The 20,481-nt window shown below is 35.4% G+C and overlaps 1 protein-coding gene and 1 long non-coding RNA gene across 2 annotated transcripts in view; both read left to right on the top strand.

Moving 5' to 3' along the window:
* LOC105391330 (E3 ubiquitin-protein ligase CBL) overlaps positions 1 to 5,809 on the top strand; it is a 39,713-nt gene extending 33,904 nt beyond the window's left edge. The window contains exons 11-13 of the mRNA XM_011562793.3: positions 650 to 759; positions 3,103 to 4,033; positions 4,548 to 5,809. Of these exons, the coding sequence (XP_011561095.3) occupies positions 650 to 759; positions 3,103 to 4,033; positions 4,548 to 4,765 (1,259 nt within the window). The 3' untranslated portion in view covers positions 4,766 to 5,809. The remainder of the gene's footprint in view (positions 1 to 649; positions 760 to 3,102; positions 4,034 to 4,547) is intronic.
* Positions 5,810 to 8,471: 2,662 nt separating this feature from the next.
* Positions 8,472 to 16,391, top strand: LOC125491122. Its single transcript, XR_007268133.1, has 2 exons — positions 8,472 to 8,835; positions 16,191 to 16,391. It is a non-coding gene; the product is annotated as an uncharacterized LOC125491122 (long non-coding RNA).
* Positions 16,392 to 20,481: the final 4,090 nt, after the last annotated feature.

Genomic DNA, 20,481 nt, shown 5'->3' with positions numbered 1-20,481 from the left:
AGCTGTTATTACACATCTTTCTTGGTTTTGTTTTCAAATGTGAATTTAATTTCCACTTTAATAAAATTATTGTTGATGACGCCTTATTATGAAACAAATTAAAGAATAAAATATATGTCAGATTGATATATAGACTTCACTTTGTAAATAAAGCCACACCCAAAAGATCAAGTTTGTAATTGTAATATTAATGTGAAATGATCAGTGCTGTAAATACTTTTGAACTGAGATTTTAAAATTTTAATGTAAACCTTTGTTTGAAATCCATTTTTCTTCTTATAATATAAACCTTGTGTTATTCAAACCTTCTTTCATCCATCTTTACATCAGCTTCAGTAATACACTTGAAAAGTACTGTAACATTTCCGAAGTAAATTTTAATATTACTTATGACAATATTATGAATTATCGAATCATACCTATTTCGTTACTGATAAATCAATATCTCTTTTAGCACCAAATACATAATTCTACTAAAATTGCATGAAGAAAATGCACTTAACCACTCTTAATACATATAGTTTTCTAACGCTCGGGAAAAACGACTGTTGCCGAACAATGACGAAGATTTCTATGCGCATTATCAATTTTGGAGAACTGTACGTTGATGTCCAATTTTTATCCTCATCTTCTACTTAACATCCAACAGAGCCCCGCCGTAGATCTCTAGAACCAGAGCCGGACGTCCGGCATCGACTGACGTCCGTCATCACCGGGTCCACCGAGACCATCACCGGCATCATCGACACACGACACGAGGTAAGACAGATCATTTAAAGGGCTAGCACGAGTAGCACGGGGCGCAATTGACAACATTTCAAATAAAATGCTCACCGATTTTATTTTATTTTCGACGAGATATCACAAATTTAGATGACCCGTATTTTTTTATTTCTTAATATTTCTATGTTTTAATATATTTTTTTGATTTCAAAGTTCAAAATATTTTTAGTATGAGTGACGTCACGTCGAGGCTTGGGATAAAAATATTTTCGTTGCCTGCCTAACCTAAAAAAAAAAGTTGGATGACATTAACTTGACATGAACAAGGACCAATCAGCTTCAACTTCAACTTTATTTTGTGGCAAGGACCAATCACGAACTTCCGTCATTGACAAGGACACATAAAAGTGACAGACATTTGAGTGATGTTTGTCATTGTCATTGTCAAAGTGACATAACATGTTTTTTTTTGTTTATGTTTTAGAAGTAAAAGCCCGTTTAATTATTATGCCACATCGTGATGTCACGAATGATAATTTAGATTTTTATGTTTTTCTCTGAAATAAATCAAAAGAAAAATCGGAATCATTTTTTTTTGTGAATATTAAAGCCATATCTCTAAATGGTTTTCGAATTTCCACTGTATAAAATTTTGAAATGTTGTCAATTAAGACGCGACAAAAGTTCTCCGTCGCGATGTGAGTGAGCGCGATGCGAAACTTTGGTCACGTCTTAAATGCGCCCCGTGCTACTCGTGCTAGCCCATAAAACTCTGTTTTTAGTCTCAGATACTAAATTGGCAGATTCTGAACGGTTCATCAACAGATAGTCCCGCGATTAAATGACGTATCATTCTATTGGCGGGACAATCGATTTGTAATCTTACTAGGGTTCCTGCTCGAGAATTCTCGAGCTCGAGAAGATTCGAGAAATTCGGCTTGGTTCGAGACGAGAAAAAAATCTGAAGACTCGAGAATTTCTCGAGCCTTGAGATAAAAATTAAGAATATTCAATTAAAATTTTCCTGCGCCGCTTATACAACACACATGCATACCATGCCCGTGTAAATTGATTTATAATGTTTCATCTCCATTTAAGCTAGTGCTGCCCATGTAGCACGGGGCGCTATTAAGACGTGACAAAAGTTCTACGTCGCGCTCGCTCTTGAGACTATGCGATGTGAGTGAGCAAGATGCAAAACTCTTGTCACGTCTTAAATGCGCCCCGTACTAGCCCTTCTTTACTGATAATACCAATGAATGATTAAAAGATAACGTATAATAGTAATAATAATAATAATAATAATAATAAACCTTTATTTCAGGCATCAGTGGCCCATATTATAAACTAAACACATACATTTTAAATCATACAAAATAATAAATAAAATAACATAATTATAAAATTTAACTAACTTAAACTCTAGCACTATCAATAGCAGGGGATTTAATAGTAATAGATTACGTACTGTTTCTTAGTTCAGTTCAGATGGACCAAAAGAAGTCATCAGATGTTGTTTGGCTCTAATTTTTTTTTCTAAATGAAAAACTTCGATCCTGTTTTTTGATTAAGTATGTTTATTTGAACCTTTACAATTTTATTGGTAAAGTCGAGAAGATGATATAGGCCAAATGGGCGCCATCACAATTGATTGCCATACGGGCTCGTTTTATGGCATTGGCATTTCTCATCAGTTCAGCATAAACTTCGGGCGAGAGATTCTCGCATTCGTGTCGAATGTTGTCCTTAAGGGCTTCCAGAGACACGGGCTTATTTACATAAATACGGGACTTCAAAAAACCCCAGAAACACTGTCTGGGACTGTTAAATCGGGCGATATTGCATGAAAAAATGACAGATAAAACGAAAAAAAAGACGACCCGAAAACTGAATTAACACGATTATTCAGCGTTCTTGGGGAGTAGGTCCACGGTTTCTGAACTTGTATTCAGCATTTGTCTAGTCCACCAATATCAAAACTGATTTGAAATTGGCGGCCATTTGCACAAATGAGAGCAACTTCCAAGGGTGATTACTTTTGGCCCACCTTGTACTAGTAATTAGTAGCTAGCTAGACAGGTAATTATGCGTATTAGTAGAGTATTTTCTTTTTGATTACATTTACAAAGTAAAAAAAAAGGAGATTTTGAGTTTTTTTTAAATTAAGGCTTTTTTCTAAAGGTCTTCTTAGAAAGGCTCGAGACTCGAGAAGACTCGAGAATTTGGGCTCGAGAATTCTCGAAGCTCGAGAACGAAAACAGGTCGAGAAATCAGAAACCCTAAATCTTACTTATACACTTACGGGTTTTCGGTTCCTATGAATTATTATTATCATAATAACAAACATAATATTTGTAAAACTTCGCATTCCACCCACAGGTCCCGCCAGACCCTAGAAGCTTCGAGAAGCCCCGTCGAGCCTGCACCCCGCAAACCAACAGCCGGCCCCTCCCCGCGCCCCCGCTCGAGAGAACACCCCCCCTAGACCCCTCAAACCTCACCACGGAGATACGACAAATGTCCGTAGAAAACCGACATTCGCCCCAAGAAAGACTGTCTCAGGAACCGCCTAATAGATCACAAGAGACAAGACAGAATTATCCGGAAAGAATAGCGTCAGAACCGCGAATACCTCATTTAGAGCCTAGAACTGTCACGCAACCGGAAACGCTACCTCAAGTGGAACACAGACTTGTACAGCCGCCAGAATCGAGAATACAACACTCAGAATCAAGAATACAGCACTTAGAATCGAGGACACAACATTCAGAATCCAGAATACAACACTCAGAATCAAGACCTCAACTACCAGAGCCAAAAATACAACACTCAGAACCAAGACCTCAACTACCAGAGCCTAGAATACCACATACAGAAAGAGCGCAGCATTCGGAAGCGAGATTGCAACATTTAGAATCAAGAATACAGCAATCGGAAGCACGAGTTCAACACTCAGAATTGAGAGTACAACAGTCAGAATCTAGAGTACAACACTCAGAATCTAGAGTACAGCACTCAGAATCCAGAATACAACACTCAGAATCAAGACCTCAACTCCCAGAACCGCGACATACGGAAAGATCGGATCACGCGCAAGCTAGAATACCGAATTCAGAGTCTCGAAGTAATTTTGTATCTGAACATAAGCCGAGTCAGCCTCCAAGACAGAGATCCTTGCCTACCTCAGCTAGTATAGGTGATGTTAAACCAACCAAGTCTGTTACGATGCCAAAGTTTCCTTCGCAAGATATAAAAGATCCTCAGTACGAGAATGTGGAAGTGGAAAGAAGAGAAGAATTGGCAGCCGCAGGTAAAATTAATTAAATACATTTTAGTTTCATTAATAAAAAAAACACAAAAAACAAACACGCCTTGTACTAATTGTCCCTTGCGGGGTAGGCAGACGTGCATTGCTGCACCCACTTTTCGCCAGTGTTGTTATGTTAGTCCCAATGTAATAGGGGGCGGGCCTATTGCCATTTTACGGGCACATCCAAGACCCGAGAACAAATATCTGTGTTTAAACAAATATCTGCCCCAGCCGGGAATCGAGCCCGGGACCTTCAGCTCAGTAGTCAGGGTCACTAACCACTACGCCATTCGGTCGTCAGTTTCATTAATAAATTACGATTATTAAATAATACAACAAAACTTCATGTAACTATGGTACTTAAAGACAAAGACATTTATTTGCGTCAAATGCAGATTCATTTTGTAACCTTCCCAGTAATCGAACCTAGGGCTTCCGAAAATTAAGCTACGAAAACTGGCACCTACTTAAACTTATAATACTGTTGAATTTAACGTTTGTTTTTTGTCCACAGCCAAAAAATTCAACCCACTGACACACGACAAGCACGGGCGGAAATACGGCGAAAATGTCTCGTACGAAAATATAAATTTAGATTACATTGCACGTTTAGTGGGCGAGGGCTACCCCAAAGATATAGTCGTACGAGCATTGGGCATCACACGGAACGATCTAGAGATGGCCTGCGATATATTACACGAGTTCGGGGCAAAAGTACCCAGTGGTTGTTAGCAAAATACAACGCCGAGAATGTATTTAAAAAATGTGTTCTGGGAACTGTATGTTTTTTAGTCATTGTTAAAAATACAGCTGTCAGAACATGTTGGCATCTTGCGATTGTATTCGAATCTGAGGATTGTATTTATGCGAGGTGTATATCAATGTTGGGACGGTATTTGTAAAGCTGCTTGATTTCTTATGAATTAGTAATAGTCTTCATAGTTTTATTGATAATAAGGATATAATTAGGCTGGTGTATGTTATTGGATTTTCAATAAAAGCAGCTATTTGGTGACGTCTAAACTAAATGTAAATAATATTAAAATTTGCCTCGATATTGGTATAAAACTTCAATATTTTATGTCTTGTAAATTTTTGGATAATATTTTAAATAAGTTTTGACCCCCTTTAAGAATTTCGCAAACCATTTTTGATGTTTTGATCATTGATAAATTTTACCTAAATAATAATTGTGTAAGTCGTTTTGCAATCGCTGTATATATCTATAGATTTAGGTAGGACTAGCCAATAAATAACGTTGAAAACAGTGTGATAGTATTATATAGGTCTATATATCATGCAATGTTCAAAAATCTTTTCGATTTTACGAAAAATACTACGATCAGTGAGATATAGGACATAATAAGTACCGATTAAGTATCGCTGTTATGTATGAAACCACTATCTTTAACGTCTTCGTAATAAGTGCTACTTTTCAACGAATGCCGATTTTATTTTCTTAACTGCAGTTTTAAATATTGAGTGACCGCACTACATAATAGAACTGTAAACCAGACATCTAATTTATAATCTCCTAAGGGTGAGGCCCCATTGGTGCGTTGTGTCGTCGCTGCCATACATTTATATGACCGTTCCTTTAGGACGTCGCGACGCAACGCAACAATGGGGCCTTGAGGTAATATTTTCTACATACACAATGATTTGTGTTACATTGAAACCGTTTATTTACTTAACTATGGGCCTGATTCACAATGTCTGGTTAGTGGCTACCTGTGAGATAAAATACATGCTGTCACTGTCTAAAAAAATATTACAGAGAGTGACAGCATATATTTTATCTCACATGTAGCCACTAACCAGACGTGAAACAGGGCCTAAATGTTATTATATAATATATGTACTAATGCACTCCCTTGCGGGGTAGGCAAAGGTGCATTGCTGCACCCACTTTTCGCCAATTTCACAGTTATCTTGATTTTAACTGTGTGAATTAGAATGTTATATCAAAATAATACGCTCAATACTTTACACAAGTTACACCATTGACCAGAAAGCAGCCAGGTTGCCAAGTTAATTCACTCATGTTGTACGAGTAGGTAAGTACAGTGCTCCAAAATTGATAATGCGCATAGAAATCTTTGACAGATCGGTAGTTTTCGATTATGTGACACATGATATTGAGTCCTATTTCTTTCGATCAAGGTGCAAAATGCTAGTGTTATTTTTAAGGCTCTTACGATTTAATGATTCGGATGTGAAGATCTGCATGTGCATTATTAATTTTGGACAAGTGTACCTATAGTTTGTATTAAGTACATTCTTAATTTTCGCTCGATACCGAAACATACACGATCAGTATTTTTATCTTTACTCATACCTAATTGTGTTACATCACAGTAAATATGAATTTGTTAACAATAGGTAGGCATTACCGAAAATACATACCCTTATTCATAGGAAAGTTATAGGACTTTTTAGCTATTGTACTGTTTTGTCCCCCTCTGTCAAAGAGCAAATTGTTCATTCAAGGTGGATAGCAATCGGTTCCTCGATTTACACCTATCTATATATAATTTTATAGATATAGAATATATTTTTTCAATATTTATATTAAGCTGTACAATATTTTGACCGCCTGTTTCACAATGTCTTGATAAGGGTTATCTGTGGCATAAAACTAAAGCTGATACTGTCTAACATTATAAGTATTTTAAACAGTTTAAATTACTTGTTTTGCTATTTATCCCAGAAATAACTCTTATTTGCACATCGTGAAAGAGCCTTGTAATCTTAATATTCTTAGGGCCTGTTGCACAATGTCTGGTTAGTGGCTACCTGTGACCTGTGAGATAAAATACATGTTGTCACTGTCAAAAAAATAATAACAGAGTGAGAGCATGTATTTTATCTCACAGGTAGCCACTAACCAGACATTGTGAAACGGCCCTTAATGTATTGTATACCTACATAATTTGATGACACAAGGACTTATGACACTTGCAATACTAATCTATTTAATAATTATTGTGAAGAATATTTATAAGTAAATAAAATTGTTCTAGTGATAAGTAGTATCAACTGTAAACAAGGAGAGCGGGATTTAAATGCTTTTTATATTAGTAAATAGAATTCTCGTATTATAAAATATAGATTTTTGAGTTTTAAAATTATGTTTCTGTTTTTAATTTTCATTTCGTTAGAGATTCATGTTGGTTTTTTTTATTAGATTTTTGCTTGAATCGATTAAAATATGTATTAATAAGTATGAAGTCAAATTCTAAAACTAAATATAATTAAGTAGGCACTAGTTAATTAGCTCAACCTACTTAAATCTAAAAACAATGTAAAATCGATTTTAAAAACGTTTCCATTTGAAAACAACTTCAGCTTTTTAGAACTCAAACCGAATTTTACAAAACAAACATATTTTTCTGATTAAAATCTTTTTTGTATGATGAAAAACCCTTTTCTAACATTTTGATTACTTGAATGTACTTTAGGACATAGACACGACGCAAATAACTACTTTCAAAACGGAAAAGTCTATGGATATTTCTATTGTACACTTTCGTACCTTGTCTAAACTAATACATCGTCAATACATGAGTCGGTTTCTTAGTTTGAGAAGGTGTAAAAGTGTATAGCTAAAGTCTGTTTTTTAATCTCAGATATTGACAGATTCTGAACGTTTCATCAACAGTCGATAGTCCTGCGATTAAGTGACGTATCTTTCTATTGGTGGGATTATCTATCTATTCTACTGTATTCAAATCTCACGTCAGTAGAAATAAAGTATACTTACCTATAGTATTTTGAAATTATCCTCATAATATTATTATTTTTATCTCATATCTACATATACTTATTATTATTATATACTTAAAATAAATACACTTAAATCAAAAAGTTATGGTTTTCTTCAATTTTATTGATTTCCCGCTGATTTAGTAGACAACCGAATCAAAATCACACAATCTTGTAAACTATGAACAATCGATTTTCTAAGCTTCTCATACGTCATTCAGATTGCCGATAAGTTAGGTAGGTAAGGTAAGTATAATGATTTATGAAAACACTAGCTGTTTTCCGCGAGCTTCGCTTGACCTTAAGAAGTTTTCCCGTGGGCATCACGGCATAGGGCATGCAATACCGGTATTGCGTAATACCGGGATCCCGGACCAAATCCACGCTTTTTTCAATACCGGTATTGAAAATTAATACCGGAATCGGACATTTATTGGCTATAAATCAAGCGATTAAGATATAGTTAGCCTTGTGCTCCTATATACTATGGAAGTGCACTTGTTTTCAACCGTTACATGCGGTTTTTGGCCTTTGGAAACCTACTTGTTGTCCATGCGTTCTAAAATTTTAACTCTAATACCTACTCAATTCTCGTAAAAAATATTACATAATAGAGAATTTGATTGCTTTTTCTTGTTGTATTTTGCCCTATATACGACCTTTAAACAAAATATATGCTATTTATAACAAGGAAGTCTAATACCGGTATTAGTTCCGGTATTAGAACTCAATACCGGTATTGAAAACATTACCGTTTGCATGCTATCACGGCATATACCTAAACTAGCCTATGTGTTAATCTAGGTTGTCAGCATCCTGCATAGAAATTTCACCAAAAAACCATGAGTTTTTGTGTGAAAGAGTAGCATACATCCTAACAAACTCTCATGCCTATAATATTAGTAATTCTTAGAAGAGGCGCGACCAATAGTCCTCAATATAAGTCTAGAATTTCTATGATTAAACCTACTCGTCTGTTAGCCATGAAGGGGTTAGGTATCTTGTTTGTACTGGCTGCCCTGTTCGCGTTGGTTGTGGTAAGTCACTCAGCTGCGGCTACACGGGTTCGTTATCGACATAGATAAACGTCACTATTTCGCAATTCGCCACAAATACCACCTACGGCGTTGTGATTGGTGGAACGCGCATTAACAAGTTTATCGGCGTCGATAAGGAACCCGTGTAGACCTGCCAGAGTATGTCCCCAGTAGGCAAACAGTTTTCCTCCACTGCATATGGAATTATTTATTTGAATTTATTTACAGCGGTTTGCTAGTTTTGGGCTCATTCTACGCAATATGCGGCGTTATAGTTTGCTTACTGGGAAAGCATCGTTAGTGCCAATTTCTCCATAGTCGGTTAGAGCATAACCAGGGAGTAGTGGTGGAATTTTGACACATCTGTCATGAATTTTATATGGAGATGACGTTTAATTTATAACTAATCAATCCCTGTCGGTTAGATAACCCACTATGGAGAAATTGGCACTTAATCGTATTAACATGGGAAATGCGAGTTTTTACTCTGTCCGAGTAGTGGCGAGGAAACGCGAATTTGCATTTGACGGTCGACTGGTGAAGTGGTTAGTGACCCTGACTCCTATGCCGAAGGTCCCGGGTTCGATTCCCGGCTGGGGCAGATATTTGTTTAAAGACAGATATTTGTTATATTTATATTTAATATTATGTATCTAACTATGTATTTGTGTCGATATATCAGCTGTCCCATATTACAGGCTCTGCCTAGCTTGGGGTCGGATGGTTTGGGAGAGTCCTATCACCAAGCCATACCTACCTACAGTCATATTTAAGTCGATTATCACTGGAATGTGTTTAATAAAACTCTATACCCCTATAGGCCCTCAACAGAGCCGCGAGCACAGGATTCGGAACCTCCGTTTATGTTTGAGAGCACAACACTAATTTCACTTTTGGGTACTTCACTTTTGGGATTAAATTAATACTGCACGTGTAATTCCTTTAAACAACTATATTCAGAAAATTAACTTAACGACTTATATAATTTCAGTGAAACGAAACCATACCGCGATGTAGAATATGGTAGGCAACGCCATCTAACAATTTAATATGGAACTAAAAACTTTATTAAACATTCCGCCCCCCAAGGACAATTTAGTCCTTGAAAACAAAACAAAAAACAAAGAGAAAGAAGGTTTGAACAAAATTACTATGAGATTAGTTACACAAAACAAAACCTTAAAACTATATTAGACTCTAGTCTACAAGTAACAGAGAAGTGGACTGTATATATATAAAAAAAAATAATAATATTGAAATGGCAAATGGAGTTAAGAATCTGATGGTAAAGGGCACAATTTTGTTATAGGACGTTTAAAAAAACCATCCTTATATTTAACAGTAACGACTCTTGTGAGACCATCTTTACCAGGATGTTTTTCTGTTATTCGGGCTAGAAGCCATTTTCCTGGTGGTAGTCTTTCATCTTTTACTAAAACTACTGATCCAACATCGGGTTCTTTCTTCTCAATTTGCCATTTGTAACGTTGTTGCAACGTTAATAAATACTCTTGATGCCATCTAGACCAAACATCTTGCAACATTCTTTGTATCATTTGCCAACGATCCAGATGGGAAAGTCGTATATTTTCGTACGATTCTTCAGGAATTATAAAATGACTCTGACCTATCAAAAAATGACCTGGTGTGAGCGGTAGAGGATCATCTTTAGAGTTACTCAGGTAAGTTAATGGGCGAGAGTTTACGCAAGCTTCTACTTGTGCAAGTAAAGTTGTATATTCTTCAAACGTCAGTAATGTTTGGCCTATAACACGTTTGATATGCCCTTTTATCGACTTAACACCCGCTTCCCACAGTCCTCCAAAATGTGGTGAAGCAGGTGAAATGTAATGCCATGTTGTGTTATCATTTGCAAGAATGGGAATAATATCTTGAGCGAATTGAGATTGGCTATTTTTAAACATAATATCTAATTCTTTCGAAGCTCCAACAAAATTGGTAGCGCAGTCACTCCAAATATTACTACAATGTCCGCGTCGGGAAGTGAATCTTCGAAAGGCTGCCAGGAAGGCAGACGTGGTAAGATCGCTGACTAATTCAAGATGAATGGCCTTGGTGACCATACATACAAAAAGGCATATATAAGCCTTACAGGTTCGTTTACATCTCCCCGCATACAATTTTAACGTTACGGGACCAGCGTAGTTAACACCACTGCAAGAAAATGGTTTATCTGGCGTAACTCTTTCTGATGGGAGTTGGCCCATCAACTGTTCAATTGATGGTGGGTTTTGTCTAAAACATTTCAAACATTGATGAACCATTTTCTTTACAAGACTTCTTGCACCAATTATCCAGTACCGTCTACGCAATAAATTTAGAGTTAGTTGTGGTCCACTATGTAATACTTTCAAGTGAGCATCAATAACAATAATTCTAGTCAAATGACAATTCGAAGAAAGAATTATAGGCGATTTTTCATCATAGGATATAAGAGAATTTTGTAATCGACCAGACACTCTCAAAATGCCGTTGACATCGAGAAAAGGACTCAGTGACTGGAGTTTACTAGATTTGGGTAATTTCGATCCTGTTCCGAGTAATTGTCTTTCATTGTGAAAGTGCAGGTCCTGTGACAGTATTATACAGATATCTAAAGAACATTTCAGTTCATTCACAGTTAAGTGATTTGAGGAGACATCGTTAATATGATTACGGTTTGAACCTACTTTATGTTTACATCTACGATAAAATCTCATTATCCAAGCCGTTACAGAAATCAATTTCGACAGTTTTGAAAAGCGGTTTAGATAGGAATAAGAAAATATTTCATCTTGTTGGGTCATCATACTTGTTTTAATTTCAGAGGTTTTAAGTTCTATAGAAGTATCTGGTATATTTGATTGTGGATATGAAATATTTTCAGATTCACGCAGAAAGCTTGGACCGTGCCACCACATTTCGTTATCCTGTAATGTTTTAGGGCTTTGACCACGAGTTGCAGCATCTGCTGGATTGTCAGATGACTTAACGTGGTGCCACCGATCGCTGCTCAAAACATTTAGAATTTCAGTTGTGCGATTAGCGACATAAGTTTTCCATACAATTGGGTGTCTTCGCAACCATGATAAAACAATCATTGAATCAGTCCATGCAAACGTTTGTGATATATCAACATTAAGACTTTGAGTAGCATCTTTCAAAAGTCTAGCTAACAAAACAGCTCCGCAAAGTTCTAAGCGAGGGAGCGATACCTGTTTTACCGGAGCTACTTTAGTTTTAGCAATTACAATCGATACATGGACGTGTTTTTTTGTAATAACACGCAAATAAACAACAGCTGAATAAGCCGCAGTAGATGCGTCGGAGAAACCATGAATTTCCACTCTTTCGTCATTCGAGAATGTTGTGTATAGCCATCTATTTAGCGGAATTGGTTTCATGTGTAGCAATTGATCTCGAAAACACGACCATTCTTCGAGTAAATCGTGTGGAAGTTCATCATTCCAATTAACGCCACTTAACCACAATTTTTGTAATATAATTTTAGCGATAACAATTATAGGTCCCATATAACCTAAAGGATCAAACGCTCGAGCAATATCCGACAGCACGGTGGTTTTTGTGAACGTGGTTTCTTGTCTTTCAACATCAATTTTCAACTCAAAGCAATCTTTGTGTGCATTCCATCTGATACCTAAAGCCTTAATAGAATCATCCATTATTATATTCAAAGATTTATCTTGTAGTTTGTCGTGATCTGCAATTTCCTTTAAAACCACTGAGCTGTTGGATGACCACTTGTGCATCTGAAATTGACCGCGTAACATCAGAGAGGTAACACGTTTTTGTAACTTTATAGCTTCACTTTCATCACTAGCACCGGTAAGTAAATCATCCATATAAAAATCACTTTTCACTACACTCACTAGTTCTGGAAAATTTGCCTTCTCATCCTCAGCTAATTGGTGTAATGTCCGTATAGCTAAATATGGTGCACATGCCGTACCGTATGTGACGGTAAGCAAACGTTTTTCGACTATCGGTTCATCAAGAGTGTTACGCCATACAATCCGTTGATAATCAACATCTTCTTTAGACACCAAGATCTGCCGATACATTTGCTTTATGTCTCCTATCAAACAAATCTTATGTTGTCTCCAGCGCACAATTAGATTCGTGATATTTTGCAACAGAGATGGTCCTACCATAAGTCCTTCATTCAACGATGAACCATCTGACGGCTGTGCTGTACCATCAAAAACAACTCTTAACTTAGTACTGACACTTGATTCTCTGATAACAGCATGGTGAGGAAGATGGTAAATCTTATGATTGGGTATCTTACTTGGGTCGGTCACTTCTTCCATGTGTTCTAGTTTTTCATATTGTTCTATAAATTCTGTGTAGTCCTTTTTGAATTCTGGTTTTTTTACAAATTTTCGTTCCATGTGCAATAATCTGTTGACGGCTATATCTTTGGAGTTTCCTAATTTGTGTTCGTAGCCATCTTTAAACGGTAATCGAACTACATATCGTCCATCAGAATTTCGTGTGTGAGTTCGTTGGTAGTGATCTTCACATTTTGCATCTTCTAGTGTTATAGGTGCTTCGTGACATGAATACTCTTCAGTTTCCCAAAATTTTCTTAAAGTTTGATCTATCTGTACTAAAGTCTTGTTCACTACTACGTTCAGGGAGTGAGAATTGGATATCTTCTGTAAAGCTGAACCAGATATTAGCCATCCTAACATTGAGTTCTGAGCTATGAGATTTTTATGTTTGTGAAGTCCATCCAATAGTATGACTGCATATACGTCAGCACCCAGCAGAACATCAATAGGTCCAGTTTTGTTAAAAGTCGAATCAGATAGTTCCAGTTTCTTTAGTTGAGGCCAATCATCAGTGTTAAATTCTCCAGTGGGCAATGATTGTGTTAATCCTTTTATGACATGCGCGTTTACCTTTGTAACATATTTATTGTCTATGGGAGAGTGAATTTCCAAGTCCACTGCATGTTTTGTGAAAACTGGAGCGTTACCGATACCAGTAATTGTAGCTGGTAAGTTGTGCTTCTTTAGGCCAAGTGTCTGTGCAACTGATTCTGTGACGAATGTAGCTTGAGATCCTTGATCAACTAAGGCTCTCAGTTTATGCATAATTCCCCGTTTATCTTTAACTCCTATCACTGCAGTTGCCAAAACCACTAGGTTGCTGGTGGTGGCCTTCATACTAACTATCTGACTGTCTTCTCCTTCTGGTTCTAATTCAGTGGTGGTGTTGACAGCAACTTGTGATGATTCCGGTTCATTAACGTTTGTTCTATTTTCATGTAAAAGTGTGTGATGTCTTCTACCGCATTTCTTACAAACTGTTGTTTGTCGGCAGAATTTGATAGAATGGCCTTTAATTAAACAGTTAAAACATAATCCGTTATTCTTTACGAAATCCTTTCTTTGTTCTATGTCTAATTGTGAAAATTCAGTGCAATGACAAATATAGTGTTGTTTAGTGCAATATGTGCATTGCGTTTCAGTTTCAGTCGTAAATGTCTTAACTTGTCTTGTGTTGGTGTTATCTCGTTTATAAGTAGTATCCTTTTTTGTCGTGTTCTGTACCATTTCTAACGCTCTGAATCGTCCTTCAATATAATTTGTCAGTTCTTCAAGAGTAGGCAGGGTTGTGGATGCGCCTAAGGACTGCTCCCAACACTTGTGTGTTTCTGGATCTAATTTTGAAACCATGACATGAACAACAATCGGATCCCAGTCTTTGGTATTTATTTCTAAATTTTGTAAACTATTCAGACACTCTCTCGATGCATCTAAAAGCTCCTTTAAGCTACTTGAACTTTCAACAGTAATTTTTTTCTGATTGAGAAAACGGTTTAATAAATTATTTACTATAATTCTTTTATTACTGTATCGTTGCTTTAGTGTATCAAAGGCCTTTCGATAATTTGCAGCTGTAATATCAAAATGGCGCAGGAGCTGATCTGCTTCACCTGTTAGACTCGTGCGTAAATAGTGATGTTTTTCTATGTCAGATAACTCTTGATTATCATCAATCAATGATGTAAATAGATCCTTGAAATGCATCGGTAACATCCAGAAAATGTCGGCAAGCTAATAGGTGGCAATTTAACTTTATGACCAGATGTATTTGAAGTTTGTGGTTGACTGGTATGTTCTTCAGTAGACTTAAGGAAATCCTTCAGAGTACCTTTAAAGTCCATAAATAATTCTTCTGTATCATCATACACTTCTTCTGTGAAGTATCGATCTGATTTGTTTTCTGTAGTAACGTTTTGCTTTATTTGTTGATGTTGTGACTTAAATTCTGTCCAATACCCATCCAACTGTTCTAGTCTAGTTGATAAATAACCATGAGAGTATCTGGATTTGGACGTTTTCTTAAAGTTGCTAACCAATCTCTCAATCTGTTTTTTAACTTCATATTGTGAATCAGTCAACCTTGCAAACGACATCTTGTTACAATTTGTTCAATGATAAATTTTCAATAAAATTTTCTAAGTCCAGTTCGCATACAAATTTTGTTGAAAATAATTCTATGTCCAGGTTTCATACAAAATTTACCAAAATTTTTTTAAGTCCAACTTGCATACAAATTTCGTTGAAAATATTTCAAAGTCCTGGTTTCATATAAAACATGACTAAAATTTTTCTAAGTCTCGCTTGCATACTAATCTTGTCATCAAATTCGGCTAAGTCTTTTTAATACTAAACTCACGAATTATCCGGTTCGTCCTAGGACCAATGTTTGAGAGCACAACACTAATTTCACTTTTGGGTACTTCACTTTTGGGATTAAATTAATACTGCACGTGTAATTCCTTTAAACAACTATATTCAGAAAATTAACTTAACGACTTATATAATTTCAGTGAAACGAAACCATACCGCGATGTAGAATATGGTAGGCAACGCCATCTAACAATTTAATATGGAACTAAAAACTTTATTAAACAGTTTACGTTGCGTATCGTCAAATGTCACTGTCAAAATGTAAGGCAAATTTGTTAGTTTCAAAAGTGGCATTTGTTTTTTCGAAAATAGTGACAGTTGACGATACAGCAGGGCGATCACGAAGAATATAGAATCGAATGCGAGTGCGACTAGTGTCAACTTGACAGCACTTTCGAACACTTTTTACCTATCGAATTGACAGTTGTCGCACTCGCATTCGATTCTATACGTTAGCTCTGTTTTTCGTGATCGCCCTGCTGTTCTTTTTCCATATTACCTATGTAGATTCGAAAATAGTATCGAATCCTGTGCTCGCAGCTCAGGTGCTCAATAGTTACATTTTATTATTTGTTTCTCTCCTTGGCTACTCTACTACCTGAAAATCTAAACCCATGACGGCTCTTGCAGGCTAAAGAGGCCGGCGGCGATACGGCTCGCAACAAGGACTACACGGCCAGGTACGCCGAGATCGCGGCGCCGGTGCCGGCTGGCGTGAACGTGGAAAAACTGGTCAAAATATTGAAGGAGGCGAGTCGCAGGAATTATGATGACTTGAATATCAAAAATTGAAATTTTAATGATGAAGTGTAAATAAATATGTTGCTGTGATTTTGACTGATTTATTTAAATTATACAGGGTGTTGCAAAGAAGGTATACTAAGCCGAAACCTATATTTATAAGAAACCTTACCAACATGCTGCACACGCAGGTAGTTTGCAACACCATAGGTTAGGTAGGTACTTATATATACTTACATAGGTATTAAGTACTGGCGCTCGGCTCACTGCACGAGAGTGGAGGCGGCGGCGGCGGCGGTTCGCTATACAGGGTGTTGCAAAAAGTAAATCGGTACTTACTAAGCCTTAATGGGGTAAATGACTCAGGGGGTCATTCTGGACAACTTTTGTTCTACGAGTTTTGAAAATTCAAATGCAAAGTGTTGCAAAAAGGGATATAAAATGAATGAACACCGATAGGAATTAAAAATAAAATTTATTTCCACTTGAATAAATCTCACATTATGATGTACCATTGTTCACTCACGCACTACCTAAATGTACCTACACACTGAGCTAGGTGTAGTGTGTAGAGCCACACAAATATGTGATCGAGTGACAGATACGCACAACGCACTTGTAAAAAGTGCGTACGATGACATCATCTGTCACTCGGGCAGAACGATCGTGGCAGTAAAAGAAATAATTTTATATAAGATACTGGTACAGATAACTGTGACATAGTTGTAATAATCTAAACAAAGTTACCGTACCGTTAACAATAATAAGAAAAGGTTCAAAAGGCTGATAAGTATAAGATTTTTTCATGAATACAATAATTTGTCTTAGGAGGATAGATCAGTACAGTAGGTATACGTTTTTGATATCTATGGAGTTCATTTTTTTGCGATTTAGACATCCTTTGCATTTCTTCTAGTTTGGTTAAACTCCTATTTATGTAATAGGTACTTTTCTAAGTTATTTTTACCATCTCACAGTAACTCTGTACCTAATATAATAAATATCTTCTAACAGGTTGTCCCGAAAGTTGTGTAAAGACATAAACATAATATATTTTAAACGTGTTTAAGATTAGGTAAGGTTCAAGGTTTAACTGTACAGAAATAAACATATTTGTATGTAAACATGTGTCACTTGATACTGTTGGGTTTAATAAAATATTCCAGACAACCCGTATGTAAGAAATTGCAAGTTTGTACAAACTTTAACGACTATGAAATACTACTATAATGTAATTTATTTTATTTTTTAGTTTTGAATGCATTTTATTAACTTGTATTTATTTTTTAGTTTCTAATATACCACCATTTGGAAACTAATGACATTAAGTGTGTCTGATAAGGTTTTTTTGCTATCGTAAAAAATCTAGCAAAATTTTAGTGGCTACAAAAAATCACCTATACTTATGACGCCTACCGGTATATTAAAAGGACTACGAAGAAGTCAGTTCTTACACTCCAAGTAGTGGAATATTAAAAACACTATTATATTTTACTTAAATCGTGTGAAATGGTAAATGTTTATGTAGCTATAAAAGCGTAATTTGTGAGTGTGAAAATTCGTATTAAAAACACAATCGCAAAAAGTATAGTCTTACATTATAAACTTCTATGTGCAGTCAACTTCACACGTAAATTATTTACCATATTATTATAATAGGTACAGGGTTTATAGTTATTATAATTTAGGGCTTTTAATTATATTGCGAAATGACTGCAAAGTCATTCAATAGGATGAAGTACCTATATAGCCGACGCCTTTGACAGAATACCAGTCAATAAGCAGATAATTATGGTAATATTCGATAAAAGGTATCATACATTTCTCAATAGCTAATATCGTAAAATAAAATTGTTTGATGTTGACTGCACATACAACTTCTAAATATTTGATTTGATTAAGTATTTAAATGTGAGAAACCCCTCCATGACAATATATCGACACAAATGAGTGTAAACACAGTTCGAGTATCTACATTTATTTTAATAGCACAAGTGGTGAAGTTTTGATTTCCCCTGACGCACTCCCGGCGAGGCTGGCAACACAGAAATTTGAAAAAAGTCGCATGTCAAAAGTGCATCAAGATTGAAAAGTATAAATTGCGATAACAAACTTCTATTTGATAGAAAAACTCACATGCTCATCCTAACATTACATACCTACTTAAAGTAACTGACATACATCCAATAATCTACATTGAATGTTAAAAGGTTTCACTGACACATCAGTTCAAATCTGGCCAATCAATGATTCTGTAAAAAATACAATTCATAAATGGTGGTGCAGTGTTGTTAGAGGCAAATAATTGCCATATATGCCTATAAAATTAAAATATTTATCGTATTAAATATTTATATTAAATTAATAAATATTTCATATTAAAATTAAATACGTACTTAACCTTTAAACGTCGGTGTAGATTGCTGGATATATCCTCCTAAGTATATAGTATACGTTATTATATACCCACACAAAGAGCAAAATAAAGCATCACAATTAAAAATTCACATAAAACCGATGACAGTAAATTGAAAACTTTTTTATACCTACCGACAGTGAAACATGAACATTATTGCTATAACTACAAAGTTCATAATACTTTGATCACAATGACATATACATACAATACACAGCTATTTTACGAGTGATTATTTTAAAGGTGATACGAAGAATTTATTTTTCTGGCCCTTATGGTCTTTAGAGACTCAGAACTTTAGTTTAAATTCGAGTTGTAGTGTCACTATATTCTCTGACCCGGTAATTTAACGTCTGACGGATGTTGAACTAATACGTCAGATCTATCAACGGGTCAGATAAATATGTGGCACAGTATAATTTTGCACATTTAGGTTATTTTTTAATTCACAACTCCATAAAGCACATTTGAAAGCTCTGCCTTATTAAAAACAATCGAATAAAAATTATGTTCCTAAGACAATATGTTTTTGACGTATGTTTTCAATAAATGTAAGGTCCAATAAAAAAAAGTTGTACCTATTTTGACCGCCTCAATTCTTGTTTGTAGTACTTTGACTACATGCTACTATTAAATTGGTTACTAGGACATAATTTATTTATTTTAACTTTTCCTGAATATTTTAAGTGTAGGTATCTAATTTAGAAACTTCAATAGTTTTTTAAAAATTAAATTAAATAGTTTTCTTTTTACTGAAAATTGGGATGGCCAAATCGGTACCTCTAAGACAACTTGTGAAAAAAAAGTTTAATATTTTTTCAGTAGCACAGCATCGAATAAGAACAAAAAAAACTATGTGTATTTTTTTATAATAATTGATTACTCATACTCTAAAGCTAATTAACTTGAGCGCCCAAACTCTTTGTACAATAATAAAACACGGTTACATTTAATTACATAATTATGGTAAGCATTTTACAAACGACATCACTGTGCGATGGTAGGCAAACCTTGTCTTTTTTATGTAAAAAAATAATGAAAAAAACAATTTCATTGGAAATAAATAGATTTAAAAACATGGCTTACCATCGCTCAGTATCTTACGATACAAAAAAAAAACTTATATAACATATTGTTTATTACGCTAATATATATCTTATTAAACATACCATTGACATATTATTAATTGTATGAGAGCGGTCAAAAGTGAATTTTTATACACATACAATAATAATTTACAGTAAAAAAAAAACAGAATTAAACCCGGATGATTTTTGACATTATTACCATGTGGGTGACAGCCATATAAAACATACATATTGGCACATCATTAAAAAAAAACTTATACACAAGTCATTTCTTACATTCAAATCTATGTATAATAAGATTTTAAGTCACATTTCGCTAAATGAAAAACTTGACTTAATTCTAGTGTATTTTTTTCGATAGCTACGGAGATCAAAAGTTGTATTAGCTCCATAGGAAAAGGTCAATCGTTTAGAAAAATCCTCGAAAGAGATTATTTTGTATTGAAACATTGTACTTACATTACTCAAACACTGGCTGTATACTCCTAACGGATGCAATCGCAAATATATCTTAGGAGCTGCCAACACTCCGCGCAAATCTACATATATTATACACCGAAAAAAAGCGATTCTAACAACGTTGTCCCTACAGAAGAAACTGTTACACAGCTCCTAAGCTATATTCGCGATCACGCAACCAGGTACCTTACAATAGAAAAAATTAACAAAGATATAC

The sequence above is a fragment of the Plutella xylostella genome, chromosome 31 (genome assembly GCF_932276165.1).
Source record: "Plutella xylostella chromosome 31, ilPluXylo3.1, whole genome shotgun sequence".
Lineage (NCBI taxonomy): Eukaryota > Metazoa > Arthropoda > Insecta > Lepidoptera > Plutellidae > Plutella > Plutella xylostella.
Note: the sequence above shows the minus strand (reverse complement) of the source record. Positions and strands in the feature narration are given on the sequence as shown.